This window comes from Gopherus flavomarginatus, chromosome 1, assembly GCF_025201925.1.
Source record: "Gopherus flavomarginatus isolate rGopFla2 chromosome 1, rGopFla2.mat.asm, whole genome shotgun sequence".
NCBI classification, from domain to species: domain Eukaryota; kingdom Metazoa; phylum Chordata; order Testudines; family Testudinidae; genus Gopherus; species Gopherus flavomarginatus.
This window is the reverse complement of record NC_066617.1, coordinates 64,747,504-64,775,172: the sequence shown is the minus strand read 5'-3', so window position 1 is coordinate 64,775,172 and position 27,669 is coordinate 64,747,504. Positions and strand designations below refer to the sequence as shown.

Below are 27,669 nucleotides of genomic sequence, written 5' to 3'. Positions count from 1 at the left end.
AACAATATATTACTAAATTTCCAACTTCTGTCTCTTATTCCTGAATTAGACTTAATTGTCAGGAAGATAGATGCATGGCGCGAGATATAATTTAATACAATTCTAACATTAAAAATTTCATGTAAAAGAACTTTTGCTATACTAGGATAGATCAATTTTTACACATTTTGGCAATTTTGGAGTAAAAAGTGAAATCCTTCCCATTAGAGAGTAGGAACCTCATATATCTATCATGTCCTATTCTTTACGTGTTGACTCCAGTATTTGAGCTGTTTTACATGGAGCTTCTCACCTAATTGGTGATCTACCTGACATTAGGTGAAGACAACAGTTAAAGTCATCTGCAGCTATTATCCATGAATTCTGAAATGCTGTAATCATTCCAAAAATATTAACCAATGAGCTATCCTCATTTGGTGCATAGATGTTACACACTGTAACCCTCTACACATCCCTGCACCAAAACTCACCTGTCATCTGGGTCTGTTTTGATACTTTCACATTTCCTTGCTACTTGCTTACTTAGTAATATAAACACCCTTCTGTTTCAGGAACTGTAAGACGTTCCATATACATGAGATGGCCATTTCCTTTTAAGTGTGATTTCTTCTTTTGTTTTGAGTTAGTTTCTTGAAGCACTGCCACTACTACCTTCTACTTTTTCAAAAGCGGAAAGTACCTTTCTTACATGTTTAGTGTTTTAGTCCCCTAACATTCCAGAGGCACCAAACTGTTCCCATTTCTTTATCAATTTTTAAATATTTTCTGGTATTCTTAATATTTACAAAAACTTTCCTAATATTCATCCCTGTGCTATTATTTGTTGAAAATTCCTTAACTTCACTTCTTGACTCCTTTTCCTGTTTACATGGGGTTAGAGATGCCCATAATTCTTTACCATGTCAACATCTATGGATTCGTGCCATGGTATGGGAGTTCCAGTCCTTTTATCTTCAAATTTCTCTTAGAGACTTTCCCTTGAATCTTTGGTCTTCTATCCTTTTTTGCCGTACTCTTCCTTCCATGCTTTCTTTGCTGATTGTTCTCCTCTCATTCTTATCAACAGTCCAGCCCACCTCAAATGTGCATTTCCAGCCAATTCATCTTCTCCCTAATTTCTTTCATGCATACTCATCTACCCTCTGCTTGCCTGGCATTCTATTAAGAATACTGTTTTCTACTACCTGCATGATATTTTCTTCCATCTCCGTAAGACTCACCATTTCGAAACCATAGAGCAGGCAGGGACAAACACATGCAGCATACACTTTTCCTTTATTACTTAACTGCCTGTCCTGCAATACTCCTGTCATCTTTTTCAATGTCATCCATGCACATTGTTTTCTTCTTTTCAATTTTCCAGATCTCCCTCTGATGGCATTAAGTGTACTTCCCAAGTACACAAGTTCATTCTTCTGCCTCAGCTTCTCTCCTGAAACTTCAAACTATAACTCTTCTTCTACATTCCCTATTTGCATAGCTTCCATTTTCTTTGTGCTTATCTTTAAACCACAGTCTTCAATAACAGATGAACCTCATTCGAAACTCTGGCTGCTGAAGTTATATAGAACATCAGTAGGATTCAATAGGTAGGGTCTCGAATTGTCAAACATGACAGGCAGAGAGAGATGGCAAAGCAACATCCTCTTAACTTGTAATCCTGACTGTAAGTCTATATAAACCTGGGGGAATTCTGCACCAAAAAAATAAAAATTCTGCACACAAGATTTAAAAAATCTGCAAAATTCTGCAAGTTTTATTTGTCAAAATAACACTATATAATCACACCAGTTTCAATTTTGGTAATTTATTTCAAAATACCTGTCAGCAAGTATGTCTGTAACATACACACACACAATTTCCCCAGGAGTAGAGTGTTACAGAAACTGCTATGAGAGCCCAGTCACCCCCCTCCCTCCCAGAGCCCAGCAGCGCCCCTCCCCAAACCCAGACACTCACCCCCACCCCTCAGAGCCCAGCAGCAGCCTTACCCCAGCCCAGACAGTCACATCTCTTCTCCCTCAGCCCACACAAATCCCCTCAAGACCAGATGCAGCCCCCCTCAGCCCACACACTCACACTCCCAATCCTCCCAGAGGTCAGGGATCCAGAGGGAGAAAGCCTGATGCCGTGTCCTGCGCTTGCACAGAATTTCCTGCGTACCACCGCCACCGCCTTCTTCCTTCACAGCATGCTGGGAATTGAGATACTGGGAACCCCTCCAATTCTCTTCCCTTCCCCCAGCCTAGTCTTATATTTGAGAGCTGGGCTCTGCCAGGTCCAGCGGCCCCTCGTGGCAGCCAACATGTCTGCAGCCCACTTCTGTGGGGAAAAAAGGAAATTCTACACGCATGACATTAATTTCTGCAAAATTCTGCACTGCATAGTGGCACAGAATTCCCCCAGGAGTAAGAGTCTACAACACCCAAGTGAACTCAATTCTGTACAAAAAAAAGGGGGAGCATTCACACCAGGTATTGATCTGCCCATATACTTTTGAGGAAAATAGCTTATACTAGATACAGGTAGGGAATAGCAAGAGGCAACTTATCAAGGGCATAGATGTCATTCCAGCATCTGTCTATGAACTTCATCAGAAACAATATGAGGAAAGCTGTATAGTTTTAACCTATTGGTTAAAATGTTAATTAACGTGTTAAAAATGATCACGTTTTTTCCTAGTAAAGACAAGTCACAAAGGTGTTAACTACATCAAGTTAATGAACTTGAGGTTAAAAAAAGCCTCTTGTGTATACATACTCTTTATATGTTTCAGATTTTTGTATGGAGTTGGCAGGGGAAGTGAAGGTTAATAAATTAAATACACTTGTGTCTGGATAACCTTTGTTTGAAGCCTTACATTAGTGTAACATCCCCAAGTATGTTAGCAACCAGTAAGGCGTATCTGCTTCAGTGAAACATTTCCCTAGTGGTATATTCTCGGACAATAAATGCTTGGCAGTTTTATATGGTGATAGCATAAAACTATTAATTCACTTCCAAATATTCTGACTCTCAAAACAAGGGATGCAGAGTGAAAAGGTGTTCTATTTAAGATATTGCTGTAGATATTCTGTGCAAGATGTTAAGTGAATTTCTATAATTTGACGTAGCTAATTACAGTAGTATAAGTAAAGGAAGGAAAACTGATACTCTTATGTTCTCTCAGACAGATTGTAATAGAGCTATACTGCCATACAAACCACTTCGGCTTGGAGGAATATTTAGTCACCCCCCAGTGTAATATGAAGGTTAAAATCAGAAGACAGAAAAATAAAGCAAGCAGCTCCTGTGTATGGTTGAAATGTCTAACTAGTACCTATAATTTGTCTGTATGTTTTCGCAAATGATTTTTATAAAGGAGAAACTACTCAAATATTGACAAGAACTATTCTTCTATATTACAATTTTGACAAAAGTTTAAAGTTTTAGAAAAGGGAGGTGCCACACTCACTATGTTTGATAAAGAGTTGATATATCAAGAAGGATAGGAGAAGGTAAACATGCTCTAAGTTCCTGGGTGAATATACAATTTAAAATCCTAAAAGTGGCTTCAGCCTCGAGACTGGAAACAGTAATACCAAAGTAAAAGAGAGAGATCAAAACGAATTTAAGGGTAAATAACTTCCGAATAGTATTTATAAAGCTTTAGCTTATTATGTTCCTGTCAGTCAGAAGCACCTTCCTCGATCATCCCATCACTGGGTGCAATTAAAACTTTTGACAGCCAAAATTGCATTAGTCTTATAAGACAATGGCATTTTGAAGTAGCTTTCTACACTGGCTTAAAGGAAGCCCTAACAGCTGCTTTGATAGTGCACAAGGGAAAAAACAAACCAAGAAGTTTTAGGATGAGATGGGAAAAAGTCAAGGATGCCCGCTTCCTCTAATTTTCTTTACTATTGACCTTGAATCGCTGGGCCCAAATTCACATTAAATGGGGGGAAATATCAAGGGTATCCAAATTAGAAAAGACTTTCACTTGCTTCTCGTATGCAGAGATTATATGATCCTGTATCTGAATATATTCTACTGGAAGTACTGAAGAATCCTGTGGCACCTTACAGACTAACAGACGTTTTGGAGCATGAGCTATCATGGGTGAATACCCACTTCATCGGATGCATGTAGTGGACATTTCCAGGGGCAGGTATATATATGCAAGCAAGCTAGAGATAACGAGGTTAGTTCAATCAGGGAGGATGAGGCCCTGTTCTAGCAGTTGAGGTGTGAAAACCAAGGGAGGAGAAACTGCTTTTGTAGTTGGCAAGCCATTCATAGACTTTGTTTAATCCTGAGCTGATGTGTCAAATTTGCAGATGAACTGAAGCTCAGCAGTTTCTCTGAAGTCAGGTCCTGAAGTTTTTTTGATGCAAGATGGCCACCTTAAGATCTGCTATAGCGTGGCCAGGGAGGTTGAAGTGTTCAACAGATCTTAAGGTGGCCATCCTGCAGCAAAAAAAAACTTCAGGACCAGACTTCAAAGAGAAACTGCTGAGCTTCAGTTCATCTGCAAATTTGATACCATCAGCTCAGGATTAAACAAAGACTGTGAATGGCTTGCCAACTACAACAGCAGTTTCTCCTCCCTTGGTTTTCACACCTCAACTGCTAGAACAGGGCCTCATCCTCCCTGATTGAACTAACCTCGTTATCTCTAGCTTGCTTGCATATATATACCTGCCCCTGGAAATTTCCACTGCATGCATCCGACAAAGTGGGTATTACCCACGAAAGCTCATGCTCCAAAACATGTTAGTCTATAAGGTGCCACAGGATTCTTTGCTGCTTTTACAGATCCAGACTAACACGGCTACCCCTCTGACACTTGCAAGTACTGAGTATACTTAAAAAAGCACTCTGGATTTAAAAACGAACATATCCTCAGTAATTATGAAAGCTAGATAACGCAATCAGAGCTAGCCAATATTTTTTTTTTTAAACAGACTAGTCTAGGTTTTGTTTTTTCCTGGTTGTCAATTAGTTCTAATAAGTAGTCTTTTTCTTATGTTCCAGAAAGGGTTTAGGTGATATTTTCAAAAGTACTCATCACCAACAATTGGAGCCAGATTTCAGAATAAAGGGGCTAGATCAGAGGTGGGCAAACTACGGGCCGCAGGCCACATCCAGCCCACGGGACCGTCCTGCCCAGTCCCCGAGCTCCTGGCCCAGGAGGCTAGCCCCAGACCCTCCCCCGCTGTTCCCCCCTCCCCCGCAGCCTCAGCTCACCCTACCGCTGGCGCAATGCTCTGGGTGGCAGGGCTGTGAGCTCCTGGGGCAGCGCAGCTGTAGAATTGGGGCATGACCCAGTCTCTGTGCTGCATGGTGGCAGCAGCAGTGTGGCCTGGCTCCAGCTGGGCGGTGCAGCTGTTGTGCCGCCAGCCACCAGTGCTCCAAGCAGACAGCGGGGCGGTGGGGGGGGGAGGGGAGGCTGGATAGAGGGCAGGGGAATTTGGGGGGTGGTCAGGGGGAAGGAGTGTGGATAGGGGTCAGGGTGGTTGGAGGGGGAACCAGGGGTTGAATGGGGGCTGCGGTCTGGGGGGGGCAGTCAGGAAGGGGGGTTTGGATGGGCCGGCAGGGGGCAGTCAGGGGCAGGGGTTCTGGGGCAGTCAGGGGACAGGGAGAAGGGGTCATTGGATGAGGCAGGGGTCCTGGGGGGGCCGTCAGGAATGAGAGGAGGGGTTGGATGGGGGCGGTGGAGGTCCGGGAGCGGTCAGGGAACAGGGAGCGGAGGGGTGTGGATGGGGCAGGGGTCTCGGGGGGGGGGCCGTCAGGGAACAGAGGGGGTTGGATGGAGAGGCAGTCCGGGGGAGGGGGGGCAGATAGGAGGTGGGAGTCGGGATATGACCCTCTCTCCTAACTGGCCTCCTGTACAATATACGAAACCCAGTGCGGCTCTCAAGCCAAAAAGTATACATACCCATGGGCTAGGTTTTTAAAAGGTCTTTAAAATCTAGTCCCTTTAAATACAGGTACTGTATCTAGGTAAAAATCCATCTCCTGATATAAAGGACCAATATACTGCAAATATTTTAATATTACTGATTAAAATTACTAAAGGTTTATAAAATGACCAAAATCGTTTAACTAGTTATCTTTGAAGAATTAAATAAAAATGCTAATAGTAACATGATTTTGTTTAATTTAAACCCTCGCCCACAAAAGAGATACTGCTTTAAAGTGAAAACTCAAAAACATTTTAACAGTTGTGATAAAGGGCTAAAAATAAGATAGTTTTAACATACTAAAAGAACAAATGGATGTTTATCTTCTCCTAGTTTAAAAATGTATTTGGTCTCTAACTGAAGATCCATAGCATTCTGTAATGATAACCTTTAAAATATCCATTGGACTTGAACATATGCATAAACATGCTTTCAAAATCTGGAACAAACTTTGAACTGACACAAACAGATAAGACAAAAATACTTTGTAGAGGTATCTGTATAGGTCAAGTTTTGTTGCTGAGTGGACATTCTGGGTGATGCATCACCTTTCACTGCAACAGATAAATTTAGGAAAAAATAAGCATACTACTCCTCTACCAGAACATCTCAGAAATTGGCATATCCAAGGATGTCAAATATTAAAAAAAAAAAAAGATTTCTTTGCAAAAGGATAAAGTATTTTAGTTTTCTTTTATTACAAATAAAATATTCTGCTTCAAAATCAGATAGAAAACTAACTCTGAAGACAAAAAAAGTGAACTGAATAAAGGCTGTAACGATATTCTGACATAAAAGGGCTTGTAGACTTTAAGCCCTCAAATATATTTTTGTAAAAAGGAAGTGATCATATGCAAACAGGGCAAGAAAATACTTATGCTATTATCCACAAAAAGAGCAAAAACTTCAGATTATTTGTAATACATGTCTAATCCTCAATAAAACTCAAGTAAAATTAGTCATCTGAGCACATAATATACCCAAAATTCTTAAGTCAACAATATATCTGCAGACTGTTGAGGGGAAAAACATAATATAAAAAAAGGCATTTTTATAATAATTTTGTCCATATACTCTCAATTTCTAAGCTATGATTAAGGACAGAAGGAAGTGCGTAACATTTTTTCTTTTGGCTACATATCAAGATATAGCAGTGATGGATTAATACAAGGGCCTTTGGAGTCATGTTATTTAAAATGCCAAAAACTGTTCTGAAAACCTGGAAAGGAAACCACTGATAGAATTAATGGATCCACAAAATTTAATATTTACTACTGATAAGCCAACATGTTTTCAAGAAAATACCTAACACTGCTAACTTTCTAAAATTACAACGAAATAAAGTTCCTGATGGCAGGAGGTCCTAATGCCCATCTTTTCTGTATGTTTACCTAATTGTATATTTTAATATGTTGCACAGCTAAATTTCAATAGATTCCTATTAAGAGATTCAGGCAATTAAACAAAATTTTAATTCTTCATTATCATTGGTTATTTGGTGTTTTGTGATCTTTTTACACCTCGGTCCTTACATTTTCTCTCTCCATGTCTTGTAGCACAGGTTATACAGAAACAGTTTTAACTGCTATATTTTCATGTATGATGTCCCACTGTGGTGCCTATTACTCAACAGTGATGTTTCAGATATTCCAGGTTCCCTCCTTATATGTATAATCTACGTAAAATTTGTTATAATTATTTCTTCTGGGATCTTACATTTGCAAATTCAAAATATCCTGTTAATTTGCAAAGTAAGAGACACTCAGATGACTGATACTCTTCTTATTTATGGGCCAGTTTGCCTTATGAGAATCAGATTTGAAAGGACTATTCTACATGTAGGTCACCACTTCCTGAATGGAAGAAGGGAGGTGAGCAATAGCTGAAGTACCACAGGGACTGAAGATCTATGTTAGGATTAGGTTGCTCCATGAATAATCTCTCCCACCCTAGTAGGCAACCAGTAATCCACAGAAGAGATAATAGCCTGAGGCTCTCTCTCTTCTGCAGAGATACCCCTTGCTGCCAAATCTCATTTTTGAAGCAAGTGAAGGTAAGAGCTTCCAGAGGAAATTACTGATGCAAGTACCTAGTAGTACACCGAGCTTCCAGGGAATCGGGAACCAAGGGTCCTTGTAGCGATGCCGAGTCATAGGAACTATGCTAGCTGGCCCTGGGTATTCAGCCACTTCCAAAATATGCAGGACACAAGACTAAACTTCTACTCATTTAAAGCCACACAAGATATTCATAGACAAACTATTTTAAAATGAAATTAAGGTTGAGAGTACATATCAGTAAATTTACAGTAACGCATTACAGAGATGCTGAAGTTATCTCAAACCCATGTATTCTAAAACCAGGAAATTGAGAGATTAAGTTAAATGTAAACGAAATTCCAACGCCCTGAGGAACAGAAAGGCACAGTCCAGGGAACTCAGGGCTTGCGCATATGAACATAGCAGTTCTCAATCAGGGTCCACGACCTCCCAGTTTCAAGGAGCCATGGGGCTCCATAGCTAAAGCCTGGTGTCCTGGTGACCCCATGGGGCAGAATCCACAAACCCCAAGCGCCCCCCCCTCCCACCCAGTTGCTGAAGTCCGGAGCCCCGAACCCCGCAGGGCTAAAGCCTTGAGGTCCCTCTCCCTCCCCATCTAGTGGTTGAAGCCAGTAGCCCTGATTCTCCTCCACTGGGCCCTGGAGTTTCTGTAATATGTTGGAGGGGCCTCAGAAAGAAAAAGGTTGAGAACCCCTGAATTAGACCACAGCAAGGGAGGGTGTGATTCTACCATGCACTAGCCTGCTGCAGTCTAACTGTTCGCACACATCCTGATGACAGGCATTAACGCTTAGAGCAAGTTCCGCTTCAAAGAGGACTAACTCAAAGTGCTCTAATGAACCATTAACGCAGGTCAGCAGGTGCACATTTCTTATTCATCTGAACAGGACTGGGGCCACAGTCTGTCCTTAATTAAAAAGACAACTTTCAAAAACAGTCATGTTTTCATATTGTTCTCAACAGGACAGGTTGGATAAGACACCTTTTCTCAAAAATGGCCACAGCGTCTCATTGATTCTAATAAGAATGAAGCCAACAGGTTCTGAGGAAAGACTGGCACTGCGAGGAGCAGGTGAATGGCAGTGACCATCTTTGCTAAAACTTATTACCAATTCTCAGAGCACAAACTATACAAGTGATCAGATCATGTTTTTATGACTTGGAGACCTTACTCTTTTGAAGAGTTTTAATTCTTCCATGGTCTCTAAAGTCCAAACTTTTGATCTTTCTAAAAAGGATACTTTATATGCTTCTAGATCTGAAACACAAACTTGAAAACACACACTCTTCGAGAGTAAATACAAGTACGGCTGGCTTCAACGGGAGACTAATGTGCTATACAAGGCTTGCATCAAAGATGAGACTATGGGAAGGGAGAAGGAAAAAAAGTCTCAGTGGATGTGCCATCAGTCATGACTAATGGAATATAACAGAAAATAACATGTTTTGATGAAAGTGAAATCAGAGGCTCAGTGCACAATAAAATAGGCTTTATATTTCTACCACCCTACGAAATGATCTGTTTCACAAATGTTTAACGTAAGACACCTGGAACCCATTAATGGTAGTTCTGTCCTTTTGTTGGTAGTTTCTGATTTGATCATATTGCATTCTTGCCAACCTCTTTTCGTGCCACAGAGCCTTGCCTTGCCATGCTATTATCCAATGGTTTTTGAGAGTTGTCATATCCTCAAGACAGATCTCAACTTGAGTTTTCTTACAGCAAAGAAATGTATCCTTATTTGCTGGATTCAGAGCAAACCGCCTGATTGTGGAATTCTAGTTTAAATATTCTATTATGGAAAAATGGTTGGCTCAACACCAGAGAAACTCTGGATTCAGAAACTGCTTTTAAACACTCCCCCACAACCAGGAACAGAGTGAAAAAAAATAGCAGAATCAGGTCTGGATGCCATGGTGGAGAATATTTCTAGACACACTTTAGAACCAAGAGGTTAAAATTTCAAAAGAACCTAAGTGATTCAGGCAAATAAGTCCCACTGACATTCCAATATACTTATGAAAATTTACCCAATATTTGTATCTAAGGAATGTGGAATTGTGGCAAAAAAGTATCTCTAAAGAAGTGTGGGAGTGTTCACCATCCTCACTGCCCCCACCTCCATCTCCCATTCCTTTGTCCTTTGAGGAAGGGAGTTGAGTAGTTTTTACTTCCTCACCTCTCAGATGGGATTTAAAGAATTGGCTTTAAATTTTTGTCATCTGCTTTCTGTACAGATAAATTAAATGGAGCCAAAAACAGCTTTATTTTTATGCTTGTTCACAAGTTACTTGTTTATATGTTTTAGCCAATGCAAACACACACACACACACACACACACACACATTTTGTCTGGTATAAACACCTATCAGCCAGTGCCCCTGAGGTCAAGGGGCAGCACTTAAGTATGAAATTCAGTACTCCCTCTTCCCCTATTGCTGGGATTTTTACCAGGGAGGTGCCCCTTAAGCCTGTTTAGGACCTTCATCTTTCATATCAGCTTTGCTTTTACATAGTTGAGAAATCGAAATATTCCTTGCATCCTGGCTGCTGCAAAGAGCGTGTTTTCCCTTTTCGTCTTACATAAAACTCAGCTGTTGCTAGAGAAGATGGAGACAGGGAAGAAAAGAGATTATTTTCCTCCTTATTCCCTACATATTGTTGGGAGGTGTCATCTATTTGCCTCTCTTCTCTGATTTCTGAAGGGTGCACTCAAGGCTTTAACAGGCTCATCTACCTCTACATGTGGTCTAGCCATGACTAGGAGGAGGCACAGTACCACATGGGGAGGAGAAGTTGTGGGTAATAGAAAAGGTAATTGTGCTCTCTTCCCTGTTCCCGCTGTACTACCATCCTGAAGCTGCTGTTCAGGGGGAAAGTTTAAAAAATTCAATTCAGTTCCACTGCATCTTTTAAAAACACCAATAAGCAATATTTAAACCAACAAAAATCTCTTATAATATTCTGCAGCCTTTACACTATGTTCATTACCATGGTAGGAGTGCCTCGTTTCCCACCATTGGTTGCCATTGGTGAACACGTACATTTTTCAAGTCTTTCTGATACACAATTAAATTTAACAAGGCAGATTTAAACAAACTCCTACAAAAGGGCAGCTGGATAACAAACCAAAATGTGAAAGAATCTCTTAAGTCTTTCAAATGAAAAGAGAAGATAAAGCTATGATATTACATAAAAAGTCTCCTAAACATTTTCTTAAGCAAGATTGGATTTATACGTAAACATAAACTTAGAATATCAAAACAAACACAAGGAACTCAAAAAGCATCTTTCCTGGAAGACACACTTAAGAACCAATTGTTAAGGTAAAGAAAAAATGATTCACTATTTGCAGTTCTACTGTAGGACATTTCCTATACATCAAGAGATTGAAAGGGAGACTAATGAATGTGATGGAATAAAACTGGCTGGAGACCAGCATAGTAAAGGAAGACAAGATTCAAGTTTTCACAATAACTTTACAAATCCACCACTATCTTAAACTGCAACACTCCTGCTTTCCAGATGTGAAGCATTTAGAACAATCACCACCAATGCCACTGTACTTTGCTAAATTTGTAATATGGAAAAAAATCTACCACATACTAAGATCATTAGCATATCTATGTTATTTCACAAATCAAAATGAGATTTCAATGTATTAGAAGAGTGGTCACCAACTGGTTAATCGCAATCAACTGGTCAATCCTAGAGGATCAACCAGTCGATTGCAATCTCCAGCCGCAGTTTAGTGTGGCTCCCACTAAGGCTACCCTGGCTCCACACCACTCCTGGAAGTGGTCACTACAGCCCCACAGTTCTCCCTCCACGCATGCTGCTCCTGCCTGCAAGCACCGTTCCTGCAGCTTGCATTGGCCAGGAGAGCTGTGGTGGTGGTGCTTGCAGAGAGGAGCAGTGGTGAAGCCAAATGCCCCCTGCCCTCCCCACCCCAGGGGTTGCAGGGGCCCGTTGGCCTCTTCTGGGACTGGTGTGGGGGCGGGGTAGGCAGAGAGCCTTCCTTAGTCTAGCTGTGCCTGCCACCAACTGGGAGCTACCGGAGGTAAGTACTGCCCAGCAGGAGGCCACATCACAAGCCCCACCCTGAGCCCCCTCCTGGAGCCAGCACCCCATAACCCCTTCTGTACCTCAAACCCGCTCCTACACCCCCTCCCAGAACCAGCACCCCACGCCCCCTCCTGCACCCCAACACTCTGCCCCAGCCCACAGCTCCCTCCTGCACCCCAATCCCCTGCCCCAGGTTCAGCCCAGAGCCCTCCTTCACACTGTGAGCTCCTCGGCCCTAGCCCAAAGCCCGTACCCTCTCTTGAACCCTAACCCCCTGCCCCAGCCTGGTGAAAGTGAGTGAAGGTGGAGGAGAGCGAGCGACTGGGGGAGAGGAGAGACTGGACTGAGTGGGGAAGGGCTTTGGGGAAGGGGTGGGGTAGATCCTGAGTTGCCTTAGATTCAAAAAGTGGTCATGGGCATAAAAAGGCTGGAGACCACAGCATTAGAAGCAAATGCATTACTTGCGTTAATGCATTAATACAATATATGGCCTACTTTGGTTTGGACCAAAGGCTCTTTTTTTTTTTGTTTGAAAATTCTGAGGCTGAAGCCAAAACATACCATAGTCTCATTTTCCTACACATTTAACACAAGAAGAGAGCACTCTAACTTGGTAACAACTTCATGGCAATTGGAGATTAAATCTGGAATTTTCTGAATCCTGATAACAGCATCATAGGCAGAACTGCCTTCTACATTCCTTTTGTTTTCACTCCCTTATCTGTCCCAGATATTGGAGCCAGATAACTTGCTGGTCAGTTACAGATATGTTATGGTAGCATATCACAGACTGAAGAATTTGATGATGTATCAGACAAAATAGAGCTGGTATTCTAAAATAAGAAAGTAAGTAGAGCTGGAAAAAAATTGGAATTTCCACTCCATGAGAAACGGACACTACAAAAAATTCCCTTTATCTCAAATCAGAATGAAAAGTCAAAATGTTTAATTTTCCAACAAAGACAAATCGCTTTGTTTTGATTATAAATTACATTTACATAAAAGTCAAAATGATAAAGTCGAAACAAAATACTTCAATAATTTTGGTGAAATTTTTGATGAAAATTAATACGTTCCTGAGAAGTATTTCAACTGTATCAAATCAGCATTTTCTGAGGGAAAAACTACTCAATCAGAAAATTTTCTGCTAGCTCTAGAAAGAAGTCTATTGTAAGAAAAATTCTACACAATAAAAAAGTCACCTTAAATGCATGATCAAATACAAGTGAACGACCCTAGCTCAGAACGCAGAATGTACTGTACTGCAGTGTTCTGCCACACGAACTCTGAGATTGGAACACATGTAACAATACGCAGTTTAAATCTCAGATTTAGAATATCAGTTGCCTAGAAAGGATATTTTAAGATAACATTTTGCCAAGATGCCTCTAGAAAGGACTAATTTACACAAATAACACACAGCAGGTAAATCAAGATCTCACAGTCCTGTGTTAATCATGTTATCATATGTCAGCCTTGCAAAATGGACGGGGAAATTCCCCAGTCAATACACAAGCTCTACTTGCTTGCCATTGCCAAGCTGTGGTTGATAATGGAAAAAAACTAATATACTCTCCCAGAAAAAAAATTGTGGGAAGTACTTTACATGACTGTTCTTCTCACAGTATGAAGTTCTTTGTAGACAAACAGAGGATTTCCATCCTTCATGTAAGAAAAATATTGATACAACCCACATTTACACAGATTCTCCTACTAGAAATACTGTTTTAAGAATGGAACACAAGTCTAAAATAATACAACTTTTACACCACACTTATATGCAAGATTTTTCTATAATATAAACCACATAGTTAAGGAAATCAGTTTGAAGTAAATAAAATTGTGCTACATATGAAATCATCAGTTTCTGTAGTACATTTTACAAATGCACAGTAGCGTATGCTATATTAATAGCTATTTAGCACACTAATAGAACTTTAAAAAAAACAAATATACTGCCTTCAAAAACTAACACTTTCTTAAAACCAAAGAGAGACTTGATAAAACACACAAAAATTAAACCACACTGTAGCAAGCAGCAATTTGTTTTATCACATACTTAGGAGTCGAAGGACCTCGTGGCCATGTTCCATCTTCATTTTTTTGTTCTATCACTAGTACCTATCAGAAAAAGTAAGAATAAAGAGAAAAACTATAATACAGCAACAGATTTCCCTTAGCTGAGATGATTCCAAGCTACTGCACCTTTCAATGGGCTTGTTGATTTGGTGACTGAAGGACCGAGTTGAAGAATGATTAGGGTACCAGTCTGGGACTCAGGAATCCCAGGTTTTATTCTTCCACAGACTTCCTATGTAAATTTGGGCAAGGAACTTAATCTTTCAGTGCTCCATCACTTCTGAAGCTAGGCACTGGTTCACTAATCTGGATTTGATCATTTGAACACTGCTAATCACCTCTCTTGTCAAAAGAGGAAGTACCTCATCTATAAAACAGGGATGACAGCATTTCAAAACCTCACAGGGATATTGTGAAGACAAATACATTGGACAAAGTGAGGATACTACATATAAGTAAGGCTACGATTATGTCACGCAGGTGACAGATTCTGTGATTTCCAGAGATCTCTGAGACATTTTCCACTTCAGCCCTGGGGTGGTGGGGCTGGAGCTGTCAGCCGACAGGGGCTCCCCTGCAGCTCCTAGCTGCCATGGGCAGTGGAAGGACCCCGGAGCGGTCAGCTGCAGCAGGTGCTGGACCCACTTCCCCCATCCCACAGCAGGGCTTGGGCTCTTATTCTCTCCCCTCCCACCGCCCCATTTTGTCAGTTATTCTTCATGAAAGTCAGGGACAGGTCATGGGCTTCCATTAATTTGTTTATTGCTTTTGACCTGTCCCTGACTTAGTAAAAATAACTGTGACAAAATCTTAACCTTATATATAAGTATCAAAGGCATATATATAGTTTGCCGCCTCAATTTCTGGTTTAGTTTATCCTATATACTTTTAGGATTTTGGAATGAAATCTCATATACATTCCAATTCTTTGTTTAATTACTGATAAAAGGGATATGAGTCTAATGAGTCTATGTAAAATCGATGTGTCTGTATTGTAGAATAGTTGTTTTAAGAAGCATTTAACCTTGCAAAGAGTACAATTATAGACAATAGTTTTTCTTTTTGCTGCATTGACATGGTTTAGACCACATCCATTAGTTCAACTGATCTTTAAGTCTCTTGACTAACTCCATATCTCTATGGAGGCGTACATGTGAGAGAAACACACGCTATCTATTAATGACAGTTTTTATTCAAATTGTTATTGGTATGAATGAAAATATGGATCAGCTTCAGATGGACAGAGTTATTCAATTCCTCGCTGAAACAGCTTAGTGTTTCTTGGCATTGTTAAATAGCTACAGCACTTCGCCAGAGAAGTGGCTGCAGGAAGTTTTACACATATATGCTGAGGTGAAACTGCATGACTACACATAACTTATTAATAATTTCCTTTTCTAAACCATGTTTGCAATTTGCACACACAGAAACTGAAAATTCTTAGAGGGTTTTTTTTCCCCCAGGGGGAGGGGAAAAGAATAGGAGAAAAAACAGAAGAACCAAAAAACAGAATAAGATCGTGTTCTGAGGACCAGCTTCATTCTAGCAAATGCTGAGACTTATCTTTGGATAAAGGCTTCAATAAGATAACCTTCCGATTTTGCCAATATTACTCCATCACTAAGTCTCAGAAGCTACTAAAATAAAGCAGTAAGAAAAAATAAAACCCTATGAGACAGTGTGAATATATACACTGCAATGTAAACCCAGGGTTTGAATTTGGGCTCAAGCCTAACCTCCCTTCCATCTACATACCAACCATGGTAATCCAAAGCTCAGACCCAGGGTCCTAGGACCCCACAGAGGTGGTGGGTCTGAGCCTGAGTCATGCTCAGATTAGGCTTCAAACCTTATTGCTTTGCAGTGTCCACACATCCCTGCAGGACTTCTACTCTGCAAATCCCCTCAAATATCCCACAATCTGACTTTCTTTGTCCTCTAGACAGTCAAGTTTTCCCCCAGTACACCACCACCAAAGGGCTGGAGTGGTCACATTTTGGCCACTAGGAAGTCTGAGATAATGGGTGGTTGGACTCAGGCCCACATAATGTAATGTAGAAGCTGTAGTTCCAGGTTGGGACACAGGGTATGTTAATTCCTAACCTAGGATTAGAAATGAGATGCTCAAGCCCTAGTTTAACAAATCCAGGATCAGTTAACTAGAGTTCTGCTAACTCTGGGGCTTACATTGCAGTACATACACACCCATAGGGTTCAGGTGGACACTGATTTTTTTTTTTAAGGGAATAAAAAATAAAGCCTCACCTTCAGAACCAATTCATCAAATCAGAATATTATCTACTCATTCCCCAGTCCCTCCACAAGTTTGGGATGAGAGGGAGGGGTAATTGAAAACTCCTGGAAATTCCAAGATAGCAGTTTTAACAGGAAAACTAAAGATTTAATGTGTTAATGTGGGGACTGTTCCCCCAGTGGTTAACATGGTTCAGCTGCAAGTATAGGCAGAGACATTTAGCACAGTTTCAGAAACTAGAGTTAAAATCCACTACTGAACACTATCCAATACACTTGCAGCTAAACAGTGCACAGCACCATATGTTAGTAATGGTTCTTTTTTCTAGCGAATAACAGGCCAGACACTTTGGACAATGTCCTACTGAAATAAAGAGAGGCAGCTTGCAGCTCACACCTCAAAGGTGAATCCTTTGTGACTGCAGAGGGAAGTCCTGTAGCTGGAACCAGTGTGGTTCAAATGTGACTATGATGAATTGGGAAAGACGCATGAATTGTACAAGTTCATATATGGCTCCCCTTCATGCAATGAAACTCAACTCTGGTAGGGCACACAGAGTGCTGCTGGGAAGCAGGAAGTTGGAAGAGGGAGCAAGACAACAAATGATCAGCTGTTATTTGGATTCACCAACCATATTTTAGGAGTAGGGAAAGCTACTTAAACCCTGAAGCTAGAGTAGCAGCTACAAAGCTGCACTATTGCTAAATAGCCTGAGGTAGATTCCAGGGTTTTAAGGACAGAAGGGATCACTCTGATCATGAACTCCTATAAAATTTAATTCAGTAATTCCTACATCAAGCCCATAAAATTTCTAACTGAGCTACAGAATCTCTTTTAGAAATATGTCCAATCTTGATTTAAGACATCAAGTGATGGAGAATTCACCACATTCCTTGTGGAGGTGTTTCAATGATTACTCTTGCCTTATTTCTGATCCAAATTTGTACATCTTTAACTTCCAGCCATTTGAACTTGTTATAAAACTTGTGTACAAGATTAAAGAGGCTTCTACAGTCAGAAATATCCCCACGTAGGTACTTTAATTCATGATCCAGTCATCTCTTAATCTTCTCATTGTTAAACTAAATACACTGATTTTAAGTCTCTCACTGTAAACTAAATTTTCCAGGCTTGAATCATACTTGCAACTCTTTTCTAAATATTTTCCAATTTTTCCAACATTCTTTTTGAAGAGTGTACACCAGAAAGAGAGAGGATAGGGTTCATTCCCCCTACTAGAATCTGAGGTGCTCTCCACAGCTAAGGTTGCATGCTAGGACCAAGATCTGGATCTTAGGAACTTCTAATGTATTTCAGGCTATGTTTACTGCTTCAAGTTGACAGCACTGCATCAGATTACATTTAGTTCACAACTGGAAAGTCAATTCTGAATAAGAGTTAAAAACACTTATTTAAAGAAAAAGCTTAATTTCTGCAGAAGCCCCCACATACTAGGGGATTTTAAAAAAATCTGGTGATTTAATTAGTCAAGCACTATATTTTGAACCTGAATTCTGTGTGCGTGTGGGAAGGGAAGAAGGCAAAATCACTACCTTTACAAAAGGGGAAGATCTATTGATCACAGGAATAACTGTCAATGAGGAAATTTATTAAACTTAAGAAAAAATGTACACGTAGGAAAACCAAAATTGTATTATACAATACCTGTCCCTGGTATAAACCAGCATCCTGTATGGTACTGTCTGGTTTATTCAGTGGTTCAAATGTATTACTCATGTATTTGTTCCACAATCTGGTCTCTTTTTCATTTGGAATATTGAAGATTTTTCTTATCTCTTTTTCAATTGTATCTGGATTGAGAGGAGAAACATTAAATTAGAAGTATCAAATCACATGATAATCGCACACATATTATTGAGGATACAGTGGGAACAGCTGAACAGACAAACAAACATACTTCAATTTCTTTTGCTCTACGCAGCAGTCATACTCTTTGACTTCAGAAATATTTCCCACTATTAATAATATTTTCAAATTCAAGTAGTATTTCTGAACCCATTGCTGATTGTGGTGTTTTGCTCTAAAAAGGGTGATTTATGATGTTGGCAACTTAGCAGCACCAATTTAAAAAACCCACAAAAATTAAGAGATATGTTTAACAATAAAAAGGTAGGCTCAACATAATTCATTTATAGTAATAACTGCTTACATTTCAAGCCTTCAGACATCAGTATCTGGAGTGAGCAAAAATTAGTTTTCCTAAATACATATGCTTTTAGTTTTATGTAACATACATATCAGCTAGTTTACATTATATGAATCAGCTTCTATATTTTTCATGTTGAAACAACCTAATTTATTGACTACTTCATTCCACCAGGGTTTGGACTGTATCTCTTCCATACAAACTCCTTGTATAGTGATTAACTTATTTTTAGTATGAAAGTTAAATTAGGCTATTCACATTATCTAACAGTTCTGAGATCCTGGTTTATAGAATCTGTTTATTTAGGGTGACCAGATGCCCCATTTTTAAAGGGACAGTCCTGTATTAAGCCCTCCTGCAGGTGCCCCTAATTTTTCTGGGGCACTGGCCAAGAGGAGCCAAGCCCTGCATGTGCCATAGCCCCGCACAGCACTGGCACGCGGAGTGGCGGGGGAGAAGAGAGGGGAGTGATTTTGAGCCTGCTCACGCCCCGACTCTGCAGGTGCCACAGCAGGCCCCCTCTTTGCCTGCCCCTGCCTGCCTCCCTGACCTGGGTCCTGCCCCCAGGGAGCACGGGGCTACTCCCCCGGTGAGCCACCTCTCCTGCTGGGTTCACTGAAGCCCCTGCAATCAGGTTCTCTGGGCTCTGGTGCACAATGCACATCCTTAGGGCTTAACACCTTCCTGCCTGTGCTGTAGATGGGGGACAGGAGGAGCTGGGTTATGCTGGTGGCCAGCAGCAGCCTGGAGATCTTAGCTGCCTTTCTACACTGTTCAGGCAGGAAGGGACAAGCTGCTTCCAGATACAGAGGAGCAGGGGCGGGGGGTACAGTGGGAGAGCCAGGTCATCTTTCTCCCTACGCCCCCTGGCATGGCTGGAAGCAGCTCCCAGCCCTTCCCTCCCGCACAGTGCCGAAAAGTTGCTGCTGGCCACGTTCTGTTGTGAACCCTGGCAGAAACTGGAGGGGTGGAGAGGGCATGTGACTCTGCCTGCCCTCCCCCATGTGTTGCCTTGGGAAGATGCAGCACCTGGTACCAGGAGAGGTAGGTCCTGGGGGCCTAGCCAGGCATGGAGGGTGGAGAGTGCCGGACAGGGAGCGTTGGGTCAGCATGTCACCCTCGTGTCAGAAAGGTATACCATAGTGTGTGTGTCACCTCTCCCCGTGTGAACCTTAAAGCCTTAAAGATAAGAAGGTAAATACAAAGAATCTATCTACTCAGTTTTTCTTTTTAACAGGGGCTCAGTCAATGATGTTAATTTGAAAGTTTGCACTGCATAGTTCTGATTGATTGCTGTTGAACTTGCTTGAATACAAGTAATTTTACCAGATGTCCTGTATTCAACATAGGGAAATACAGTCACCCTATGTTTACTATAACAGGACACTAGGTTTATTTATCAACTTCCTGGATATTTGCTGCATTAACTTTATTTCCGTAATTACTTAAAATTAAACTTGGAATTTTGCTCTGGATCCATTTAATTATCAACCAATTTTAAATGGAAGACCCAATTTAGTCAGAAATCTTTAAGATATTCAAACTTTTTATCATAACAGTCTTTTCTAATCAGAGACTGACCCATTAATCAATGGAGTCTTTCACAAAGAGTATTTTCATTATTTTATGCATCTAATGAAGTATCTGCCAGTATTATGGGCATTGCAAAGCTATTCCTTAGTGACAGCACCATATTTATATTTCCATTACAGCCTCTCCAGGTGAGCTATTATGAGATAGGAAGTCACAATGATCTCCTATGGCAGCACAATAGGTATGCATACCTATGTTCATGGGAAAAGTGCATCTTGCCTGATCACTGCAATACTAGTGTTCCATGACAGTGTAACTGGGGCACTTCAACAAGTATACTTGCATAATTAGCTTAACAGATTTTTCTATATTCATTTTTATTTAAAGTGAATTTTTATCCTATGAATTTTGAATTATATTGGGCAAAAAATGTTTTCTTTTAAACCAATTACTAAAATTTGTTTAATGTAAAAACAGAATAAAGAAGTTACCATATATACTCGTTCATAAGCCGAATATTTTTTGTAAAAAAGGGAAGCACCAGAGAAGGGGGTCGGCTTATGAATGGGTATAGAGAGGGAGAGGTGGGACACTGCCCCTCCCCCCAACAGAGGCAGCAAGGAGAGGCAGCACAGCCAGCAGAGACAGAAAGGAAGAGGCGGGTCCAGAGTCTCTCTGCTTCTGGCCACGCTGCTCTCCCCTGAGCCTCCAAAGCAGCTGCAGCTCCGGGGCTCGCAGGCTGCAGCCGCGCTGCCCAATCTGGCCTGCCAGAGCAGGCTGTGACCGCGCCGCCCGGTCTGGCCTGCCAGAGCAGCTCCAGCCAGGCCAGAGACAGCCTCCCCTGGCCCTCCCCAGATAATGAGGGAAGCGATGGGATTGGGGAGAGTGTGGGAGTCCCAGACTATTGGTGGGGTGATGTGGGGGGTGGTCAGAGGGGTTACTCCCCTAACCCCCAGCTTCTCCTCCCCAAAAAATGTCCCCACCAGTTGCTGTCCCAGCCCTTCAGGGTTAGCAGCTGGTGCACCGGGCCCTCCGTGCCTGCGGATGCTCGAGATAAACAAACCATCTCACCCTACCAGTGGTTTATCTTGATGGCTCAGGAGCCAAAGTTTGCTGACCCCTGAATTATAGGGTCAGCTTATCAACGGGTTATAAAAAATTTCCATTTTTACTTATCCATCTTGGGCAGGGGGGTCGGCTTATAAACAAACTGGCTTATGATAGAGTATATACAGTTTACTTTACAGTTACTGTGGTTCAAGGTGTGCAGCTCACATGCATTCCACTCTTGATGGGTATGCACCCCATGCACATGAACGTTACATGTCCTTGCACCCACACTCCTACCTGAGGGCATAGAGGGATAGAGCTAGCCCAATCATCCTTCAGTTCCTTCGCCAATACAGATTCTCAGAAGTAGGACCTCATAATAGTGGGGAAGGGCCGTGGTCATGGAATCCATATGGACAACACATCTCAAAGAACCCAAGTTACTTTAAGGTAAGTAACCTTACTTCTTCAAGTGCCTATCTACATGGATTCCACTCTTGGTGATTAACACATAGTTAGGCTTTTGGTTGGAAGATGGTACTAGGAGTCCTACTTAAACAACAAGTGCAGGACAGCCCTCCCAAAAGAAGCATCCAATCCAGAAGCCTCTACCAGAAGTATGTGTCTTGTAAACATATGGGCTGAGCTCCATATAACTGATCTACCAGATCCAGAAATTTTTTCAAACAGGCAGCAGAGACTGCCTGAGCACTAGTAGTATGAGCTCTAATGTGGTTAGGTGGATCTAACGTGGCTAACTCACAGCATGTTCTTCTACAGCAAAAAATCCCATTTTGATAACCTGAGGATATTTCCTGATGCTTAACATTTTCATCAAAGGCCACAAATAGTCTAGGTGTGTTCCTGAATGACTGTTCCATGAGGGCCTGAATCTCCCCTTTCCTTTGAGATGATGTAATGGTTACTAAAAAGACAGTCTTCCTCAATAGGTAGTATAGGAAAGAGGTTGCTAAGAGCTCAAAGGGGGGGAACCATCTACCCTGTTAACACTGTACTAAGGGGTTCCAGAGGCAGAGAGCTCCTGAAGTAGGAGAAAAATAAGTATAAGGCTCTTAAGAATCTAGACACTGTACTGTGAGACAAATACAGTGTAGCCCTGGATAGTAGAGTGATGTGCAGATATTGTTGATCGATGGACCTCTACGGAACTGATAGAAAATCCAGATTGCTTCAGGTCTAGTAAAATAGTCCAATAATACTGAAATTGTTGTTTTATCAAAGGAAACAACTAGTGCCAAGATACCCAAATAGAAAGACTTCCACTTTGCTTTACTAGTCACTCTAGTTGAGGCTTCCCTACCTTGGAGCAGAATATTCTGAACTTCCAACAAGGCATCATCCAACCAGCATTCAGGCTGTCAATGTAACAAAGCTGGGTCTAGATGTAGGATCTCGGTTGTTCTATGATGCAATGTTGAACAGGGGAGGGGAGGTGATCAGGGGCTGGGCTGAGGTTGAACAGATCCAAATATTAAAACTACCTTGCCCAAGGGAGGGCTACCATGATTATCTACTCTGCCTCTTGCCTCAAGACCCTCAGTATCATAGGGATCAGTCTACATGTCTGATGGATAAGAAAGACATCAGACAGAAAGCCCAGACTGGAGCCTCCTCTGGAGTAGAACACTTGGCATTTCTTGTTCTAGTCTGTGGCAAATAGGTCTATTGACGATAGCCCTACCTGCAAAAGTCTAACACTGTATTCTTGACAGGCCACTCGTGGGTATCTGAGAACTGTCTGCTGAGGGATCTGCTAGAGAGTTCTGAATGCCTGGCAGATGCAGGGCCAGTGGTGTGACCTAGTAACACCTACACCAACTCCAAAGTCAAATAGCTTCTTGACGTAGCAAAGATGACTTGGCGCCTCCCCATCCGCTGACACAATGTTTGTTAAACAGGATCTGGATTGTGCATCCCTGGAGCAGAGGCAAAAACACTTTGCATGCTAGACAATGGCTCTGAGCTCTACAATGTTTATATGTAGATAAGCTTTGTGCAGGGGCCACAGGCCCAAATCTGAAGATGATCTAGATGAGCTCATCACTCCAGAGTGGAGGTGTGTCACCAGAGTCTTGGTAGGTAGAGGTGCAGAGAAGGGTCAAATGTTGCATACTTGAAGAGTGCATTTCCAATTAAATGAAATGAAAAGCAGTTCTTGTAGGACTGTGACCATCATATGTTTATGCAGAGTCTGCTGGATAGATGCACTGATTTCATCCATCCCTGCATGAAGTATAGGTGAAGTCTGGTAAACTGCGTCAGGTAGGAGCATAAGGCCATGGGTCCCAAGAGTCTGAGGCATATTCTCACTTATGTCCTTAGGTAAGCCTGATGTTGGTTGAGGAGGTTCACTATTGTCTGGAATCTTTCTCGTAGAAAGCAAACTTTTGCTGATCTGGAATCTAATGTAGCTCCTATGAACACTGTTTTGATTCTGAGTAAGTACAAGTGCTGATTTTTCTCTGACAACTTTGCGGCCCAGAGTGGAGAAGTGCTTTAAAGGTATTTGAACTGAGTCTGTTAACTTTTGCAGTGATTTTCCTTGGATCAGCCAATTGTCTAGATATGGGTAACCCTGGATTTTTTGTCTCCTTCGATGAGCTGCCACACCTGGTGAATAATCTTAGGGTTGTGTCAAGACTAAAAGACAGAACCCCATACAGGTAGTGTGATACTCCTATTAGGAATCGGAGCTATGTATGGTTAGCCAGATGAATGGCTATGTGGAAGCAGGCATTGTGCAGGTTGAGATCTGCGAACCAGTCTTGAGGATCTAACAAAAGAATTATGGAGGTCAGATTCACCAATCTGAAATTGAGACAGACTGATTTGTTGAGAAAAAGGTCCAGAATGGGATGCCAACTCTTTTCTTCTTTGGTAAGAGAAAATAATGGCAATAAAATGCCCTGCACACTGAGGATTCCTCCTCCACTACTCCAAGTCACAAAGGGAGTCCACTTCTTGTTTTAAGAGTATTTCCTGAAAAGGAACAGGGCAAAAAAGTAAGGAGTAGGAAGAGACTGGAACTGAAAAGATTACCTCTTGTTTACAATCTCCAAGATTCACTGGTCCACCGTGATCAGAATCCAGGCTTCTCAAAAATAAAAGAAGCACTTGCCAAAGGGGTTGAGGCAAAGAATATAGAGAAAAAATCCTCAAGCGGTTCTGCCAGCTCTTGACACTGATATCACACCTGCTGCATAGTTGAAGGCCCAGATGTGCAGCGTGTGAGAAAGATGCTGACAGTCATCATCAGAGAAGGGAAATGGCCTAAAGAAAGTTTGTCACCTTGCTTGTTTCCTTCTTGAGGCTGGAATGTACAGACCCAATGAATGAAGAGTCACCCTAGATACTTCAGTGAACACAGACCCTCATCTGTTTTAGAACTAAAAGTTCACTGCTCTCAAAGGAAAGGATTTCAGTTGTGGTTTTGACTTCCTTGTGAAGTGAGAGAGACTTTCTCATTGCCACCTCTGTGGCCGTAGTACATTCCACGCTGTCAGACACATCCAAGCACAGACTGTAGGGAAGTACAGGATATCAACTGTCCCTCAATCATGATGCTTTTAAGGGCTAGTCTACACTGGCAATGCTAAAGCACTGCTGCAGCAGGGCTTTAATGTGCCTTGTGTGCTCACAGCGCAGCACTGGGAGAGAGCTCTCTCAGTGCTCTAAAAACAAAAACAAAAAACCAAATGAGGAGCGTAGCTCCCAGTGCTGGGGCACTGTTTACACTGGCACTTTACAGCGCTGCAACTTGCTGCACTCAGAGGTGTGTTTTTTCACACCCCTGAGCAAGAAAGTTGCAGCGCTGTTAATTGCCAGTGTAGACAAGCCCTTAGTTCCTCTCAGTGTTCCTGTGGTAACTCATTTAAAATCTGAGACAACTTATCCCAGTTCAAGTATAATTATATTTGGAGAGGGCGGCCACATAATTAGCCACGTGCATCTGGAGGCTGACAGATGAATATACCTTGTTCCTGAAGAGGCTGAACTTCAAGTCCTCTCTGGGTGTGAATTTGGGAGTTGCCCGTTTTGACTTTTCCTGGACAGTGATTACTACAAGCGATCCCATTTCTGGGTGGGAAATAAAAATTATTCAGATCCTTTGGAAAGAACGTAGTGCCTTCTGTGTTGGCTTGCTTTGATGTGGCCAGTATTGGTATCTGTATTGATTGTGGTGTTGATTCTGCAGACTTTCACAGTCTTTGACGTATCGGCGTGGCAAGCCTGCCAGGAATGGAAAAGTGCAGGATATTTAGAAGCCTGTGAGATTTCTCCTGCACCTCTTCTAATGGTAAATCCAGTGTGTCTGCCATGTGTTTGTTGATGTCTGAAATGCCATAAAGTCATCTACTGAGGCAGAAGTAAAGGGATTTACTCCCTCATCAGGAGAGGATGAGAAGATAGCAGAGGAGACCAGCTGTTCTTCCTTTTGCAGACATTGCTCTTCATTGCTTTCCTCCTCCTATCTTTTCATGATCTCAGGCTGCACTAGTTGATCTGGTTGGGATGGTCCATACTGACTCTTTGGAGAAAAGGATTTAACTCTGGAATGGCAGATGGTGCAGATTTGCGTGAATACACCTGCATACTAGGGCATTCAGCAGGGTAGGTATATGTTCTTTATGAGCTGCAGGTCATTTCCTATTGTCTCTTCTAGAACTCTTCCCGATTCCCATTATGCTTAGGGGGATAAAGAAGGGTGAGCAGTTGGTCACTCCCTACTCTGTCCAGATGGGACTGTGAGGTAGTACACATCCTCCAAGGGAGCGCTGTTTTATTGGGAATGCCCCACCTCTGAGGGGATGAAATTGGTACTGAAAGTATCTCCTTCACCTGCATACCAATAACTCAGAGGTAGGGCTTAGATATCACCATGCTCACTCTCTCAAGACAACATGAGTTGTCCCAGTGGACCTACAGTACTGTATATGCACAAAGTTTGGAGACAGCAGGTACCGATGCTCTGTGTACCAAAGAACACTGTCCAAGGAAACAAATATGGAAGCAGTGGGTACTGAATCTCCAGGTACCAAAACACTTGCTACTAAAATTGATGCGTAAGAATCTATCCTGAGAGAAACCCAGTCCAAAGCTTTAGTGAGTAAAACTGATGCTTTCTTACTAGTTGGGACAGGGGCATCTGACCAGCCTTCTTCTCCCTTCTGGCCCCTGGATGGTTGAAATTAAGACAAGCAACCTATGCCCTGTGTCATCTTTGGAGCGGTGCTCCTTTCTGTCCACATCAGAGAGAGTCAGCAGCAGAGGTGGATGACTAGGGCCTCTTGACTGATGTAGCCTGGAGGACAGTGGTGTAGGAACATCCTTCGTTTTGGTGTCTGAGGAAGTTTGCATTACATGCTTGAGGAGGAACAACTTTAGGCGGTTTCTCTAGTTCAGCGGTTCTCAACCAGGGGTACTTGTATCTCTGGGGGTACTCCAGGAATACATCAACTCATCTAGCTATTTGCCTAGTTTTACAACAGGCTATATAAAAAGCACTAGCAAAGTAAGAACAAAGTAAATTTTCATAGACAATGATTTTTTACATTGCTCTGTATACTATACACTGAAATGTAAGTACAATATTTATATTCCAGGTGATTTATTGTATAACTATATTGTAAAAAATGAGAAAGGAAGTAATTTTTCAGTAATAGTGTGACACTTTTGTATTTTTATGTCTGGTTTTGTAAGTTTTTAAATAAAGGTGAAACTTGGGGGCACACAAGACAAATTAGACATTGCTTTGGAATGTGTCTTTCTTCTAGGCAAAATAAGCACCAGCTATGTCCATCATTATGTAGCACTAATACTTTCCACCAAGGCAGTTTTGAATCTCAGCGACTTTTTCTCTGCCACATTGCTAGAGTCTCTATGCAGGGGTTGTCTAGCCTAAAGACTAAAATCTAACTAGAAATACACTGTGTTTGTGTGTATATACACATCTCTACCTCAATATAACACTGTCTTTGGGAGCCAAAAAATCTTATGTTATAGGTGAAACCGTGTTATATTGAACTTGCTTTGATCCACCGGAGTGCGAAGACCCCTCCTCCCCCCGCAGCACTGCTTTACCGCGTTATAGCCAAATTCATGTAATACCAGATTGCGTTATATCGAGGTAGCGGGGTATATTACACACACAGCCAACAGCAGGGAATTAACTAAGTAGCAAGAGTAAAACGTACTAGCAGAGTGAGCAAAGAAGTGGGTGGACAGTTCAGGGTACCACAGGTGGTAAGAAGGAACTGCGGGATGCATGAGCCCTTGTGCTTGTATGAGGACATCTGAGGAGCAGGAATGTTCCCAATAGAGACAGCTGTCCATAAGAATCAGATTCCATGTATATGGGATGTACATGTACCAAGAGAGGAATCTACATGGAGAATCATTTGAAGAACTACATAAGATAATTTTAAAAAGTGTTACACAGACATAAATAAGACTGAAGCAATTAACATGCTTTCATGCAGTCTAGTTGTATTTTT

At 41.7% G+C, this 27,669-nt stretch overlaps 1 protein-coding gene across 8 annotated transcripts in view; it reads right to left on the bottom strand.

Moving 5' to 3' along the window:
- USP15 (ubiquitin specific peptidase 15) overlaps nucleotides 1-27,669 on the bottom strand; it is a 131,695-nt gene that overhangs the window by 62,580 nt on the left and 41,446 nt on the right. For all 8 annotated transcript variants that reach the window (XR_007769402.1, XR_007769420.1, XR_007769426.1 and 5 more), the window contains exons 5-6: nucleotides 18,070-18,215; nucleotides 14,131-14,192 (exon numbers count right to left, since the gene is read on the bottom strand). Coding sequence is in view for 5 of the 8 variants with exons in the window: in XM_050923363.1 (XP_050779320.1) it covers nucleotides 14,131-14,192; nucleotides 18,070-18,215 (208 nt within the window). In the remaining 3 variants the exon portion in view is untranslated. The remainder of the gene's footprint in view (nucleotides 1-14,130; nucleotides 14,193-18,069; nucleotides 18,216-27,669) is intronic.